This window comes from Alosa sapidissima, chromosome 8, assembly GCF_018492685.1.
Source record: "Alosa sapidissima isolate fAloSap1 chromosome 8, fAloSap1.pri, whole genome shotgun sequence".
Taxonomy (NCBI): Eukaryota; Metazoa; Chordata; class Actinopteri; order Clupeiformes; family Clupeidae; genus Alosa; species Alosa sapidissima.
Genome location: NC_055964.1, coordinates 3,933,574 through 3,948,168, shown reverse-complemented (window position 1 = coordinate 3,948,168; position 14,595 = coordinate 3,933,574). Strand labels below are relative to the sequence as shown.

Below are 14,595 nucleotides of genomic sequence, written 5' to 3'. Positions count from 1 at the left end.
AATAGTGCTAATGCACTAATGCATGTTTAATGCATGTTCCTAGGCAGATTGTTTAATGGATGTTGATAGCCATATAATTGAATGGATGTTTATAGATAGATAATTTAATAAATGTTGTTGATAGACATATAGTTTAATGGATGTTGATATGTAGATAGTTTTTAATGGATGTTGATAGGCAGATAGTTTAATGGATGTTGATAGACAGTTTAATGGATTTTGATAGGCAGATAGTTTAAGTAAGGGATAATGGATGACACGGCGTTGGGTTCACAGAAAGAAATACACGTTCAAAGTGGTAAAACGGCCCTGCGCACCAGCGGATCAACAAGGCCAAAGTGATGGCAAAAATTAGCCTAGAAATCTAGACGCGCCCCTAGCGGCAGAGGAGAGATAGACTTCTCTGCATAGTCTGTTTACATGCTATATTAGCACATTTTCACAACCCCTCCCTCCCTCCTGGTCTGTGGCCGTACTTGATGCTTAATACCTTATACTCAATACTTGACCAATGGCTGTAACCCTTTTACCTCAACCTATTCTTGCACTGACAAGTTTTGTTATATTATCTTGTCTACATTATTCTCTTATATGTTCATATTACTATCCCCACCCTTTCAACTGTATATTGCATCTTGTTTGTGTCTGTTGAGGGGTCCACGACCATGGCACCCTTGACAGGGACAACAAGGCAGCGATGATCCTCAGCTGCACACTGAATTACAGGCTCAGTCCCTGCCCTGTCATGCTTGATCATCCTTAAGCATACTATGTTGATATTTGATTTACTTTATATAGTATATTTAGTATTTAGTATTTTAGTATCATGTTTATCTTCTACTGTCTCTATTGTACAGTGGAGTATTTATATATGTACATATATTACTTTTTCTGCTGTAAGTGCATGTTGTGTGTGATGTCTGAATGCTACTGAGACCTTGAATTTCCCCTTGGGGATCTATCTATGAAGTATCTATCTACAGTATCTAAACTATCTGTCTTAACAACTTTTTAACTATCTGTCTATCAACATTCATTGAGCTATCTGTCTATCAACATCAATTAAATGATCTGCCTATCAACATCCATTAAACATCCTGTCCATCAACATCCATTAAACAATCTACATTCAACTTTTAAACTATCTACTTTTAAACTATCAACATTCATTAAACTATGTGTATCAACATCCAATAAACTATCTGCTTATCAACATCCATTAAACTATCTGTTTATCAAAAACTTTTAAACTGTCTATCTACATTAATTAAACTATCTGTCTATCAACAACTTTTAAACTATCTACATTCCTATAGTTTAAATATGTAATTGAAACTGATGAAACACATGCACTCTTTTAAACTGAAATTCATTTTAATTAGATTAGTAGCTATTGTGTCTGTGAAAAATATGAAAACAGAAGTCTATAAACCTTGTCTCCAGCTTGGAACTGCCCTGAAGGTGAGAAATGGAGGGAAAAAGGCAAATGTTAACAGATACAGTACAATCCATGTTGATTGATCCATGTTTAAGTATCATTACTATTATGTCTAATTGTCTCATTTCTGATATGCTAAGACATCCTGATACACTAATCCAATCAGCTGTTCATAGTAGCCTAAAATACCTGTGGAATATCTGATAGACAGGTCCTCCTCCTGTTGGTCCGATGTTTTTGGTATGCTCCTCCCATCCTTTGGTGGGTTTACAGACCCGAGCTTGATCTCTGGTGATGTGTGCTTCAACCTGAATAATTAACAATTCACCATTACAGTCAGTAAATGCACGTGAAACCATTCATCTCTCACAAACTTGTTTGACAACATTTGAAAGAATCCAGAAATGTACATCATATTGTACTGTCACATACAAAATGTGAACTATGCCCTTGTATGGGACATCTGCCATATCCTATTTGTATCCTATATTGTAAAAGATTATCTTGCCACTGTTTCTTCCCACTTGTATGGACACATTAGTGATTTTGTTTGTCTTAATTGTCTGATTTTGCTTCAAAACTGGATGCACTTTTTTCTGCTTCTCTGCCAAAAAGCTGTGTGTGTTGTTCAGGTATTTCTAGCCCAACCAATGCCCTAACTAGAAACCATTTGCAGTTTACTTAAGTTGAAGAGGGGTGTTGTCTTGTCAATGAGAGAATTTATGGACTTAGTCTGTGATTTCTGAACTTCCTTCATTTGAATACAAGTCCACTTGGCTTATTGTAAGTAATAAGTAAGTGTTTACTTATTAGGTAAGGTATAAGTATTGTAAACATATTGTGCTGCTATCATACTTCTTGTGCAGCTACTTTTTTACTAGTGATGGTGTGGTGAGAATTAAAAATGACGTGGAAACAAAACCGAACTGAGATGTGTTAAGAATGGGAGACGCTCCCAGGTTTATTACAAGCCGGCTCGGAGGAGAACGTGAAACAAGTTGCCTTGTTCAAGTCACCTCACAAACTGAGATGTCATAGCCTTATATTCTGTTAGTAGGCTCTTTGTCTGCTCCAGTGGAAAAGTTCAGACACGCCCCGGTCATATGCGTGCTTAATTGGCGCCGACCACCTATGGTGAAGTCTGGCATAAGACAAAAGCTGGGCCGTCGTACATGACAAAAGACTTGATTTGCAAATGGTCGAGGCGTGTCTTTACCAGGCACAGCAGTTAATGCAAATATGAGGGAGACAGGCTGATGAAGTTAGGATTACATTTGTATACAGCATGTTCTTACAAATAATTTTTACTACAATGGTTTTACTGCTGATAATTTATTCAGGCTTTGTGATGTATTTTACAATGTTGTAAATCTTCTGCAATAACGTTACAAGTGATGGTTTTACTGCTGATAATTTATTCAGAATTTGTGATGTATTTTAAAATGTTATTTTATTTTTGAGTATAGGGGGTCCATGGTTAGCATGTGACATCATAATACCCACTGTAGCTAGTTAGCATGGTTAGCATAGTTAGCATGTTAACATTGTTAGCATTTTTAACGAAACTGCTAAAATGATTAGCTAGGTTAGCTCATGTCACATGGTTAGCATAGTTAGCATGTTAGCATTGTTAAAATGCTAGTTAGCATAACAACTAAAAATGATTAGCTAGGTTAGCTAAGTCACATGGTTAGCATAGTTAGCATGCTGGTTAGCATAACTACTAAAAAAGATTAGCTAGGTTAGCTAAGTCACATGGTTAGCATAGTTAGCATGTTAGCAAGCAACCAATATAGTTTGTTTTTACTCTGTATGATATTTTACATCACAACTTTAGCATTTTCATGCACTGGTAATTCCTTGGAATTGCATTTCTAGTTATTATTATTCCGCTTACCGCTTTTTCCGTACGCAATTTCTCTTGAACAGTTTAAATTAGAAACTTCATTCAAACTTTGTAACGTAGGTATTCAAACGGACCAAGCTGCTATGTCTTTTCAACTTTAAAACTTTTATACTTTTTAAACTATTAAAGAAAAACTTTTTAAAAATCCCCTTATACTTAACATTGCCGATTATGACATAATACGGCCATTAAGCAATTAGAATCCTATGGCAGGTGTTCAGGCCACCTGCAGCCTCAGGCTTTAAGCATACAATCTGGGTTAATTAAGACTACACATCCTATTCAACTGTTTCCTCTGCCCAAAACTGTTTCAAAATAAAAGTCCTCACTACAATAATCCACTGTTAAACAATGTAACCCATTAAACTACTGAACTTTTTACATTCAACTTTTAAACGGTCTACTTTTAAACTATCATTAAACTATCTATCTATTAAACTAGCTGTCTATCAACAACTTTTAAACTATCTACATTCAACTTTTAAACTTTTAAACTATATACATTCAACTTTTAAACATTCTACTTTTAAACTATTATTAAACTATCTATTAAACTAGCTATCAACAACTTTTAACTTGTCATCAACTATGTCAACACTTGTCATCAACTATGACTCCTACCCACTGTAGCTAGTTAGCATGGTTAACATAGTTAGCATGTCAACATTGTTAGCATTTTTAACGAAACTGCTAAAATGATTAGCTAGGTTAGCTAAGTCACATGGTTAGCATAGTTAGCATAACTGCTAAATATGAATAGCTAAGTCACATGGTTAACATGTTAGCATTCTTAGTATTTTAGCACAACTGCTATAAATTATTAGCTAAGTTAGCTAAGTCACATAGTTAGCATTGTTAGCATAGTTAACAGCATTAACATTATTAGCATTTTTTTTAAAAACTGCTAGAAAACATTAGATAAATTAAATAAGTAACTTGGTTAGCATTATTATCTTTGTTAATATAGTTAACATAACTGCTTGCAAACATTAGAGCCATTCCAACTGTCAGTTATCGTCAACTATCTACCTAAATAATTTAACCATTTAAACTATCCACCTATTTAACTGTTCAGTCATTTCAACTATATTAAACCTCATCTACCTAGCAACCAATATAGTTTGTTTTTACTCTGTATGATATTTTACCTCATATTTTTGCATTTTCATGCACTGTATTTCCTTCAGGAAATGCTTTTCTACTTTTATTCCTGCTGTCTTTTATGTGGTATGTGGTGTTGAACTGGTGTGTGTTGTTGAATGTTAAGCAGCTATGTATGTAGCACTGTATGCCCAAGACAAATTTCCCTTCTGGGACAATAAAGTTCATCTAACCTAATGTAATCTAATCTGATCTGATCTCGAGTTCTTCGGGGCTGCACTAAAGTGCCTGCCCCAAGGGAGGTACTCGGTTCGGCCCCGTAGAAGATCCCGGAACGTCGTGTTACGGGGCGGTTCGTCTAAAGGAAACGCAAACAAATGGCCCCGGTCCCATAAAACCAAGTTCCGGTTCCTGTAATGGAAACTTGACTACTGTATGTAAACACCTGATTTATTTGTTTTTGACTCATCTCACCAACCTTCATGGGCCCCCCCTTTTTGTGCTGCTCAATATTTCTTCCTGTGAAATGGGAGCTTTGTCTTGCCACCATCATGAACCACCATTGAGGAACTCAGGGCATTAGACAGTGTTTTAGGACAGGGTAACTACATTATGTGAACTGGTTGAGGCAGTGGTTCTCTCTGATGACAAATGCTTTTCAATACCTTTTCTTTAACCTTGGCCATTCTCTTCTGCTTCTCCAGGTGCTCCTCCTCTTTGTGTTGTTTCTCCAACAGCTGTGTTTTAAGCTTGTGCAGATCCTTCATTAAACAAGCTTATGTCAATGTAATTCTGTCAATAACAGGTTTATGACCAACTGGTTTTTAATAAAAATCTATACCCAGAGTTAACTTATCTGAACATTTTGGAAAATGTGCTAGTCTAGCATTTTTGTTTCCAATGTAATATGTATGTTAAAGATTTTATTAGCACCAAAAATCTTTATGGAACCCTAATTGGAGATTTCAGTTTCAGGTCCAGTTTTTAGATTAACAGGCTGCACATAATAAATCTAGGGAGCGCTACTGTATCTTCATTTCATCTAAACTGGTAAACAGTGACTACTGTCTTCATTTGACAGAAGGCATGACATCATAGCACGTTACTAACCCTTTCCTGAAAGTGCGGGATGAGTTGGGCTGCTGCTCTCCTCTTCTCCTCCATTTCTGCTTGTTCCTTTGTCTTCTTTTCTGCCAACCGTTGCTTCTCCTGCTCCTTTTTCTGTTGTACACAAGCCTTCACAGCCAGCCTAACCTCCTGTTGTCTCCTGTGCTCCTCCTGGATCTTCCTCTTGCGGAGTACCTCCTCCTTGAGCCGCTGCTCCTTCTCTTGCTCCTGCTGGAGCTGCTGCTGGCTCCTCCACATCTCAAGCCTAATGGCTGCCTCCTTCTGCTCTTCATCGGCCCGACGGCGGCGCTCCTGTGCCATCTCTTCCCTCTTTCTCCTCTCTGCGTCCATTAGCTCTTGTCTCTGCTGCAAACTTTCCTCTCTCTCCCGCTGTCTTTCTGTCCTCCACTTATGGATGGCCTAAGAAACAAAATGGATACCATCAAAATGCTTTACTAAATAAGATTTTCCAATTCCCTCTTTTGGACTAGCCTGGCTCCGCCCTCCTACATATTTCCTCTCAATTTTCATTTTCCTTCAGTACGTCGTCTGGGATTTCGGTATATTCGCGAGTTTTCCCAGGCCAAATTTTACCTGTCCAATCAGCGAACAGAGGCGGTGGCTGAGAACGATGACATTGAGGTTGTGCGCTAGTTTCAGCATGACATACGTCACGACCAAACATTAGCGATTGGTTATGGCAGATCCAGAGTGGCTCTGGGCAGATCCAATAGTTTTAAACTTCCACAGAGTACCCGCCTTCAAGGAAGTTAACGCTTGGCAATGGAAAGTGGCCAGACTCCCTGTACATTATGAAATGTACAAGAGTCTGGTAGGACCAGGCTACTTTTGGACTGCTTGACAACCCAAATGCAACAATGCATTTCAGCAATACAATTTACAACACAACATACTATATTTACACTCCAATTACAAATCCATCATATATAGGTTTATTAACTAAGTCATTCAGTTTTCCCTCAGTGGTTGTCTCTATTTATGATATCTGTTTCTAATCTAAAGAAAAATGAAGGCTAAATTAAGCAGCACTAAAGAAGATTTGCTCTGATACAATGGGGGGGGGGGGGGGGGGCTATGGCTGTTTTACAAGCTATAAGACCAGCTCAGTGTGCGGCAGAAGTGCCGTTCGGCCTATTTAGAGTTTATGTGCCATCAAAATGATTTTGGAAACGTTATTTCAAGCTAAAAACTCTTTAGGGAGCCTTTAAAGGAACACGCCTTCTCATTCTCTCTGCTTGCAGTAACTCAGTCTGAAGAACCCACCGTTAGCTTAGCTTATTATAGTTCATTGAGGTGGGCAGCCTATAGCACCCAAACTAGCCTATAGTACCCAAAAGTGACAAAAACACCACTATATTCCCATTTACCTGTTGTGACCTGTATAGTTACAACATATTGGCTACAAATTGGTGATTTCATAAGCATATACAAACTTGGAACTATGTTCTCATTTAGAAAAAGCCCTGCTACTTGGGTGGACTGATTTACAAGCAGCACCTGAAAAGCTGCAGTACCCATCTAACTCAGTTACGTAGAGAGCATGTAGCTCATTTGTTGCTGCAACGTAGTTTGATAGCACATTGGTCGCAACGTTGTAGCAACTTTACGCATGGTACCAAATGAAGACTTTTGCTAGAGATCATAGCACGCACAACATTGTGGTAACGTTATCCGCGGTACCAACTTGCTATGTTTCAGGCGACCAGGTCGCGACATTGTGCCAACTTTATGCATGGCACCAAATGAAGACTTTTGCGAGAGATCATAGCACATTGTGGTAATGTTATCCACAGTACAAACTGGCTACGTTATCAGATGACCAGTGTCATATGCGGAGGCAATACGCGTGACTACCATATAGGTTGCACTCATCGAACTGCCGGTTTATTTCAACGTGTGCGTATGACATCACAGGGGTGCCACTACGGTGGCCCATACATTTACATATCACTACATTCCCCCCCTCTTAAGTTGTTGAGGAATCTCATGAATTACCTAGGACAACTGGTATAATTTCCAATAACATAGTGAAACCACAATAACTAGGATTTTGGGGTAGGCTGCCCGCCATCCACAGCAACGTAGGGATTATTCTGCCCTCAATAGTTGCTGCTCCTATTACTCTCAACAGTTCGAACAGTCCATGGGTGTTTTACTTCGGCAACAGCCATACAGTCTTTTCCCACAGTTCCATGTCATAACCCAAGAAAGGATCATTTATAATAACTGTATGTCAGCAAAAACAGTCGAAACAATCAATCAATAACAATATCAAAACAATCATCAATAACAATGTCAATACTGTCAACTTAGTAACATGTACAAACTATGTGTCCTTTCACATCAAAACCCACCTATCTTTTTTTTCAAACAAGTGTAAAACGGCAGGCCTGAACTAAGTGTCTCTATACCTGTACAGGAGTCTAACCTCACAGCCTCTGGAAGTCACCTGTAGCCCACCGTGCGTTGGTGTATGTGGGGATGCATTCTCCATGGCGCGGTCTGGAGCTGTCTGGTCTGGTGGCTTGTCGCTGAGGGCAGGACTGGCTGCAGGAGACAGCTCACTTGGCAGTGGTGTAGGTCTCTCGGCCTGCAGCTCCTGTTGGTCAGGCAGATCTGAAGCCTCTGGCACAGCCTGTAGATGTCGGCGATTGCGACGCAGCACTGCACCGCTGTCCATCTTCACCAGATAAGACCGGGGCTCTGTGCACCGGCCAATGACTTTGGCAGGAGTTTTTCACCCCTTCTCCCCATCAATCTTGACTCTGACGTCCTGACCCTGATGGAGTGGTGGAAGTGGACATGCAGAGTGGCGGCGGTTAAAGTAGAACTGGTAGGATGACTTCGCCTGTGCATCTCTTTCCTGAACCAGCTGTCTATCAACAGGGGCAGGCTGTAGCTTCTCTTCCCACATGGGAAGTGTAGTTCTGATATGTCTCCCAGTCATGAGCTGAGCTGGGCTCACACCAGTCGCTGCACTGGGGGTAGCTCTGTAACATAACAGAGCAAGATGTGGATCGGGCTGTTTCAGGATGTGCTTGGCCGTCTGAACAGCCCGTTCTGCAGAATCGGCATGTCGAGACTTTCTGTGTTATCTCACCACTGATGCGTGGCCGCCAAACTGACATCCTTGCTCGCGCACGGCACCTGGGGATCAATAAAGTATCTATCTATCTATCTACCTGGTTAGGCCCTGGTGTCCTTCGTGAATCCACTCCAGCATGGCAGATCTTAGCACCGCTGGAATGACGATCCTATCCTGATAAAGCACTAGCCCATCTATTTCGGAGAGGTGAGCCCTAGCAGAAAAATAAGGCTGTAGAGACAGAAGCACCCGTGACTTGGGTGGCCACCTATTCCTGATAAAGGCTATGATCTGTGGCAGCTCGCTGTCATGCCGAGTAGCCATGCGGATCTCTCTGAGTCTTTGCGATGAGACTGGGGCATTGTCAACAACTGATTCCACATAGGCCTGTACCTCGTGCTACAGCTCCCCATCATTAACCTCAGACAAAGGCTGTCTGGACAGCGTGTCGGCAATGACAAGCTGCTTCCCCGGAATGTGCTCGGCCACCACATTGAAACGAAGAAGACGCATGAGAAGCCTCTGACACCTGGGAGGAGCCTTGTCTAAGTCGTAAGTATGGCACAAGAGGTTTGTGGTCTGTGTGCACGTGAAAACTGTCCATGCCTTGTACGTAGCGGGCAAACCTCTCGCAGACCCACACACACGCCAGGCACTCCTTTTCAATTTGTGAGTACCTTTTCTCGGCCTCTGACAGAGTACGAGAACAGAATGCCACTGGCTTCAATTCACCCTCATGTTCTTGCATTAGCGCAGCTCCTAGGCCATAGCTGCTCACGTCTGCACTTACAACAGTCTTTCTGTTGGCTTCGTGGTATGCCAGAGCAGGGGCTGACACCAGCATGGCTTTGACACACTCAAACGCTCTTTCTTGTGCTTCACTCCAGAGCCAGATCGAGATCAGTGATCGGATGCAACTTTGTGGAGAGATCTGGCAGGAATCTCCCAACGTAGTTGATGAGACCCGCAGAATCCGCATGACGCGTCAAGTGTGGAGAATATTTTCGCTCCAGCCAGCTTTGGAGCTATATCTTCAAGAGTGGGCAAAATGTACCTCTCGCGGCGTATGGCTTTGTTCAGACGTTTTAAGTCTACGCACACTCTTACTTGATCTTTGTTTTTCTTCTCGACAGGAACCATCGGGGCACACCAATCCGTGGGGTTTGTGACCTCCTCAATTATGCCCAGAGACAGCATGCGCCTTAATTCAGCTTCAACTTTTGGAAGTAACGGAAACGGGATGCGATGCGGCATCATCAGGGAGTAGGGCTCCGCATCAGGCTTCAACTCGATCTTCACTGGCTCACACTTGAATAGTCCGACGTCCCCAAACACATCACCCAGGAGATCAGCTGCAATGGCATTGACTCTCATCACCAGGCCCATTCGCTTAGCAACACTGCGTCCCAGCAGATTATGAGTACACCCCCTTTATGACAGTCAACCAGTACTTATAACGCTGTCCCTTGTATGGACTTGTAGCAAGGAACCTGCCTACACATTGTACTTCACCTCCTGGGCTAGTAATGCAAGGTTTTGGCCCAGTCATGACCAATTGCGGGCGCTGTGCTAGTCTATTGAAAGCAGTCTGTGACATTACTGTGATATCTGCACCAGTGTCTATTTTAAATTCCACGGTACTGCCATTCATATCCAATTCCACGAGCCACTCATTTTCAGGGTCAGGCTGCTCAATCACGTCTGGCGATCTCCATCACAGCACCAACAAAAAATTCACTGTACATGAATTTTCACTGTACTCTGAGTCTATACTGTCAGACATTCACTTCTTTTAGTGTTTTACTTTGGCAAACAGCTTGGAAGTGTCCTAATTTGTTGCATTTGTTGCATCTCTTATTTTTAGCTGGGCAGGGGTGTGTGTTCCCATGCCGTCTGTTGCAACGCGAACAAGCAAACTCACAGCTGTCGTCTCTTTTCTGCCACTGCGATCTATCTTTCCCGCCATCCCTTCCATTGGATTGCCATCTTCTCTGTCTCATAGCATCCAATGCGCAAGGTCACATTTTGCTGTTTTATTTGTTCACTCTGACAAGTTATTTGAATAGCGACAAGCGACAGTTCTGGCTCTAACTGCAACTTCTCTGAAACTTCTGTGTCAGAGATGCCAATCACGAGACTATCCCTGATTTGCTCGTCTTTGTTCCTCCCAAACTCGCAGTACTGTGCTAACTCATACAAGCTTCTGATAAAAGCTTCCACAGGCTCACCGGGCTTTTGAACACGCTTATGAAAGCACGCCCGCTCGTGTATCACATTTCTCTTCGGCACAAAATGCTCGTGAAACTTTTCAATCACTATGTCATAGTTCATTTCAGGCCTTACTTCATCGTCGTCTCCAAAGGTGTCCAATACAAACGACTCGTAGATAGCCTCTGCATCCTTTCCCATCGCATACAGAAGTGTGTTCACCTGTACTTCGCCACTGTCACGGTCCAGTTTCGTTGCCACTCGATAGCGATCAAAACGACGGTGCCACATCGGCCATTCACCAGGACGGGTGAAATCGAACTTCTCAGGAGGTCCTAACTTTGCCATTCTCACTTACCGGTTGGTAAATCGGTCACTTCTGACACCATGTCATATGCGGAGGCAGTACCAAATGACAACATCCTCTGTACAACGTTGATGTGATACTGCAAGGACGTGGCCAGAGCGTAACGTTGCGGTGATCAGATGACAAGTTTCTGGCAATGTCGCTGCAGCATTATGTGTTAGCTGGGTAGCAGTGCCTTGAATGAGAAGTTCCAAGCATGTATATGTCATGTATAAAATCACTGTTACAATTGAAATTGAAATTGTACACACAGGCTAGTAATTATACTAATCACAACATGTAAATAGAACAATGTTTGAGTTATTTTGTCACTTTTGGGAGATAGGCTAGTGTGACACCCACCTGGGTGAAAGCCATGACCCCCATGGGTCTAGTGCAGTCAGTGCATGAACAGTGCTAGGCCTAGGTGTCCTGTGCGGCCTAAGTGCCTTATTGTTTTCACCTGCACTTAGGGGTTGGGCTGTAAAGGGGCTTCTCTCTCTCTTTCAGTGGGGCACTCTTTCCTTTCATGTAGGCACTATTTGACTTCCTTCTTTCACGGACACTCTCTATCATTCTTCAGTGATAATTTTCTTCATTTACAGCTAACATTCTGATACTGATTTACTAGACGCTCACTACATCCATACACGCACGACATTGCACCAACATACCCTAGACACATATTATTGACCTGGTTTGATTGCACTTTTCTTAATACATTATTGTTCTTTACAACTGTTTCTTGTCCCTCATTATGTGGTGGCGTGTACGAGGCCACGCCGTTACACTAGTTAGAACTGCCCACGTCAATAAGCTATGCTAAGCTATGCTAATGATGAGTGCTTCATACTGAGTTACTGCACGCCCAGAGATGAGAAGGGTATGCATCATGCATCATGCATCAACTCTGGGGGAGATGGTGAATAAGCCAATTTCCCAAAATGTTGGCGTGTTCCTTTAAGGCAATACAACTTTACGGTTATGGTATCAATATTCACCAGATGTGTTTGTCCAAAACAACTGAAATTACCTTTATTACTTCATCTAAATAAATATTTTGCTAGCTTTTTTCTAACAGTGACTGTCATTGTATGATCATATGGTTACCTCTATCTTGTGCCTATATAACTGCCCATAACCTAGTAATAGTAATTCTTTGCAATGTAGCTTGAATCTTATTCCTCATTTTGCTAGTCACTTTGGATAAAACTTGCTGCTTAATGCTTAATGTAAAAGTAGAATGTAAATAATAAAATGTCTGCACTGATAAATCATGAAAAGTTATGGACAGGTTTTGTTTCCAGGGCCCATCATAAAGTAGGCTACCTGTTTTTTGCTCTCTTGCAGATCCTGGAGCTTCAGGTACCATGCTTCATGTTGGTGCACCTCCTCTTGATTTCTGGCTGGCAGGTAGGCCATGGCCTCTCTGATGTAGGACTGTTTTCCACCATACTTGGTCCATACATGGAGAAAACTCTGATGGTCGTACTGATCCCAGCCACCATATTGACCCCCTGTTTGCTGAAGATATGTATCCAGGGCCTTCACTTCAGTGAGAGCATCATTCTGGATTTGGGTAACATGCACCTTTCCTAACGAAGTGGCATGTAGCACACGGTTAGTTTTGTCAACCAAGGGCCAGGCCTCCATCTTCTTCTCGAGGGCAGAGAGTTCCTGCCAGCAGACCCTCTCCTCTTTCAGCAGCTCTTCAAAGCTGCAGGGGAAATGTAAAATTTTATAAAGCATGTCACAAAACAACACATCACTCCCTTAGGTGTGCAGTTTGTGGGCAAACCTCTGATGCTGATCTTCTTTAAAGGTGCTGATTGAAGTTTCAACCTCTGCCATGATCTCTTTCAGTTTCTCAATCACTGAAAATGAACAACAGACACAAAATTCAAGCTTACATATTGTAAATTTAAAAAAAAAATTTGGGGCTTTGTTGCCATTTCTGATGGAATTGTATTTCATACATTATGTCGATGTTAACATGCGTTTGGTGAACCTGCTTGATGACTGACAAATAGGCCTAGCCTACACCAAAAAGGCTCAAAGTGAACTTGAAAATATCTTCGGATCATCCGAACTTACATTCCGTAGAGGGCTTTACATCAGTGAGCTGTCCCTGGAACCGGACAACTCCATGTCGCAATTTCACAAGTTGTTGCTGCACTCTCAACCCTAAGAAATTTCAGGACGTAACGTTAGGCTTTTATTAATTACAGATAGATTGCTGTTGGGATAAGATGGCATTGAATGGCACTGAATCACAGACTTACTTTCATTGTTGAGGTCGTGTTGAAGTCTTTCATCCAACTCTTTAACGTCAGAGAAATAATCTTCGAGGCCATTCTTCCAGTGGATTTTTAGCCATATCTCTTTATCATTCTTGTCGAACCTGAAACAGTACTGCTATGTTACTCAACGGGATTTACATTATATTATATTAGGCTAGGGTAATGTCACGAAGTAGCCTAGGCAAGCCTATTTATCTTACTGCTTTTGCAGATGTCCAACTTGTCGGAGAAAGTCTGTCTTCTTGAGGTCGACCGTCGTATTCGATATATTGATGTTGTCTCCGTGAGAGTATCCATCGGAACCATCCAAGTGCTGTCTCACAATAGCATTCATGATTGTGTTTAACGCAACAAAAACAGGCTAGCATCTATGCATCCCCTAAGCGCTCAGTAGTAAAGTTCTTCATGATGCTGGCGTAGCTAACAACAACAGCTAGGATACGATACGTGTGACGTTAACGTTTAACGAAATAAGCTTAGCCAAACGACAATCCAAGTTGAAGTTTTGGAAATGTATCAGTAGCCAAATGTAGAAACGTTGGCAATCACATTTGTTCAAAACTACTGATATACCGTGGCCTAGCTTATATGAATGAATGACTAACTACCTGTCTTTGTTTGTTAGAAACAGTGTTGGTTGTCAAGGCCATGTTACTTCATGTATGTATTTTCTTTGTCCAGCAGGGGACGGACAGAAATGAACCCTGGGAACCAAAGGAGATTCTGCAGCTCCTCTTCTAGGCACAAAACGAGTGGCTAGATCTACATTCTGAAGGCAGCATAGGCCTATTTATAGCAATTATTTTATGAAAAATGTTTGACAATACTGTTGAAGTCTAATATAAGTTTTATAGGCTAGGCTATAGCCAAAGATCCTTGATTGCTCCGCTTTAACCCTCTCTGCTAAATGCCCAAACATGTAAGGCTGATTGCCTATTCCCACAGCCTGGGTAGCCTGTCGTTGATTCCACACACAAAAAAAATGATCATGCTCACATCCCCAAATAACTAGGCTAAACTAGGCTATAAATTAACTCTGAAAATGAAACCATTTAAATAATATAGAAAAGTAATACAATCAAA

The 14,595-nt window shown here is 41.6% G+C and overlaps 1 protein-coding gene across 2 annotated transcripts; it reads right to left on the bottom strand.

Moving 5' to 3' along the window:
* Positions 1–1,355: 1,355 nt before the first annotated feature.
* Positions 1,356–14,217, bottom strand: LOC121715957 (coiled-coil domain-containing protein 112). Of its 2 annotated transcripts, XM_042102033.1 has the most exons (9): positions 13,713–14,213; positions 13,495–13,613; positions 13,307–13,396; positions 13,011–13,086; positions 12,542–12,929; positions 5,556–5,972; positions 5,111–5,206; positions 1,628–1,746; positions 1,356–1,455 (listed from the first exon to the last, which is right to left on the bottom strand). In XM_042102033.1, exons 1-9 carry the CDS (start codon positions 13,844–13,846, stop codon positions 1,425–1,427), a joined length of 1,470 nt encoding a protein of 489 aa, XP_041957967.1. In that variant the 5' UTR covers positions 13,847–14,213; the 3' UTR covers positions 1,356–1,424. The 2 variants fall into 2 exon arrangements, with proteins under 2 accessions (XP_041957967.1, XP_041957968.1); XM_042102034.1 differs by lacking the exons at positions 1,356–1,455; positions 1,628–1,746 and having other exon boundaries at positions 5,111–5,194; positions 5,555–5,972; positions 13,713–14,217.
* Positions 14,218–14,595: the final 378 nt, after the last annotated feature.

Coding starts and splice junctions, on each gene's coding strand:
- LOC121715957 (XM_042102033.1), bottom strand. CDS start 13,846: ATGAATGCTATTGTGAGACAGCACTTGGATGGTTCCGATGGATACTCT. Junction 13,397..13,494: donor ACACGACCTCAACAATGAAA/GTAAGTCTGTGA, acceptor GAAATTTCTTAG/GGTTGAGAGTGCAGCAACAA. Junction 1,747..5,110: donor TGGCCAAGGTTAAAGAAAAG/GTATTGAAAAGC, acceptor TTAATTATTCAG/GTTGAAGCACACATCACCAG.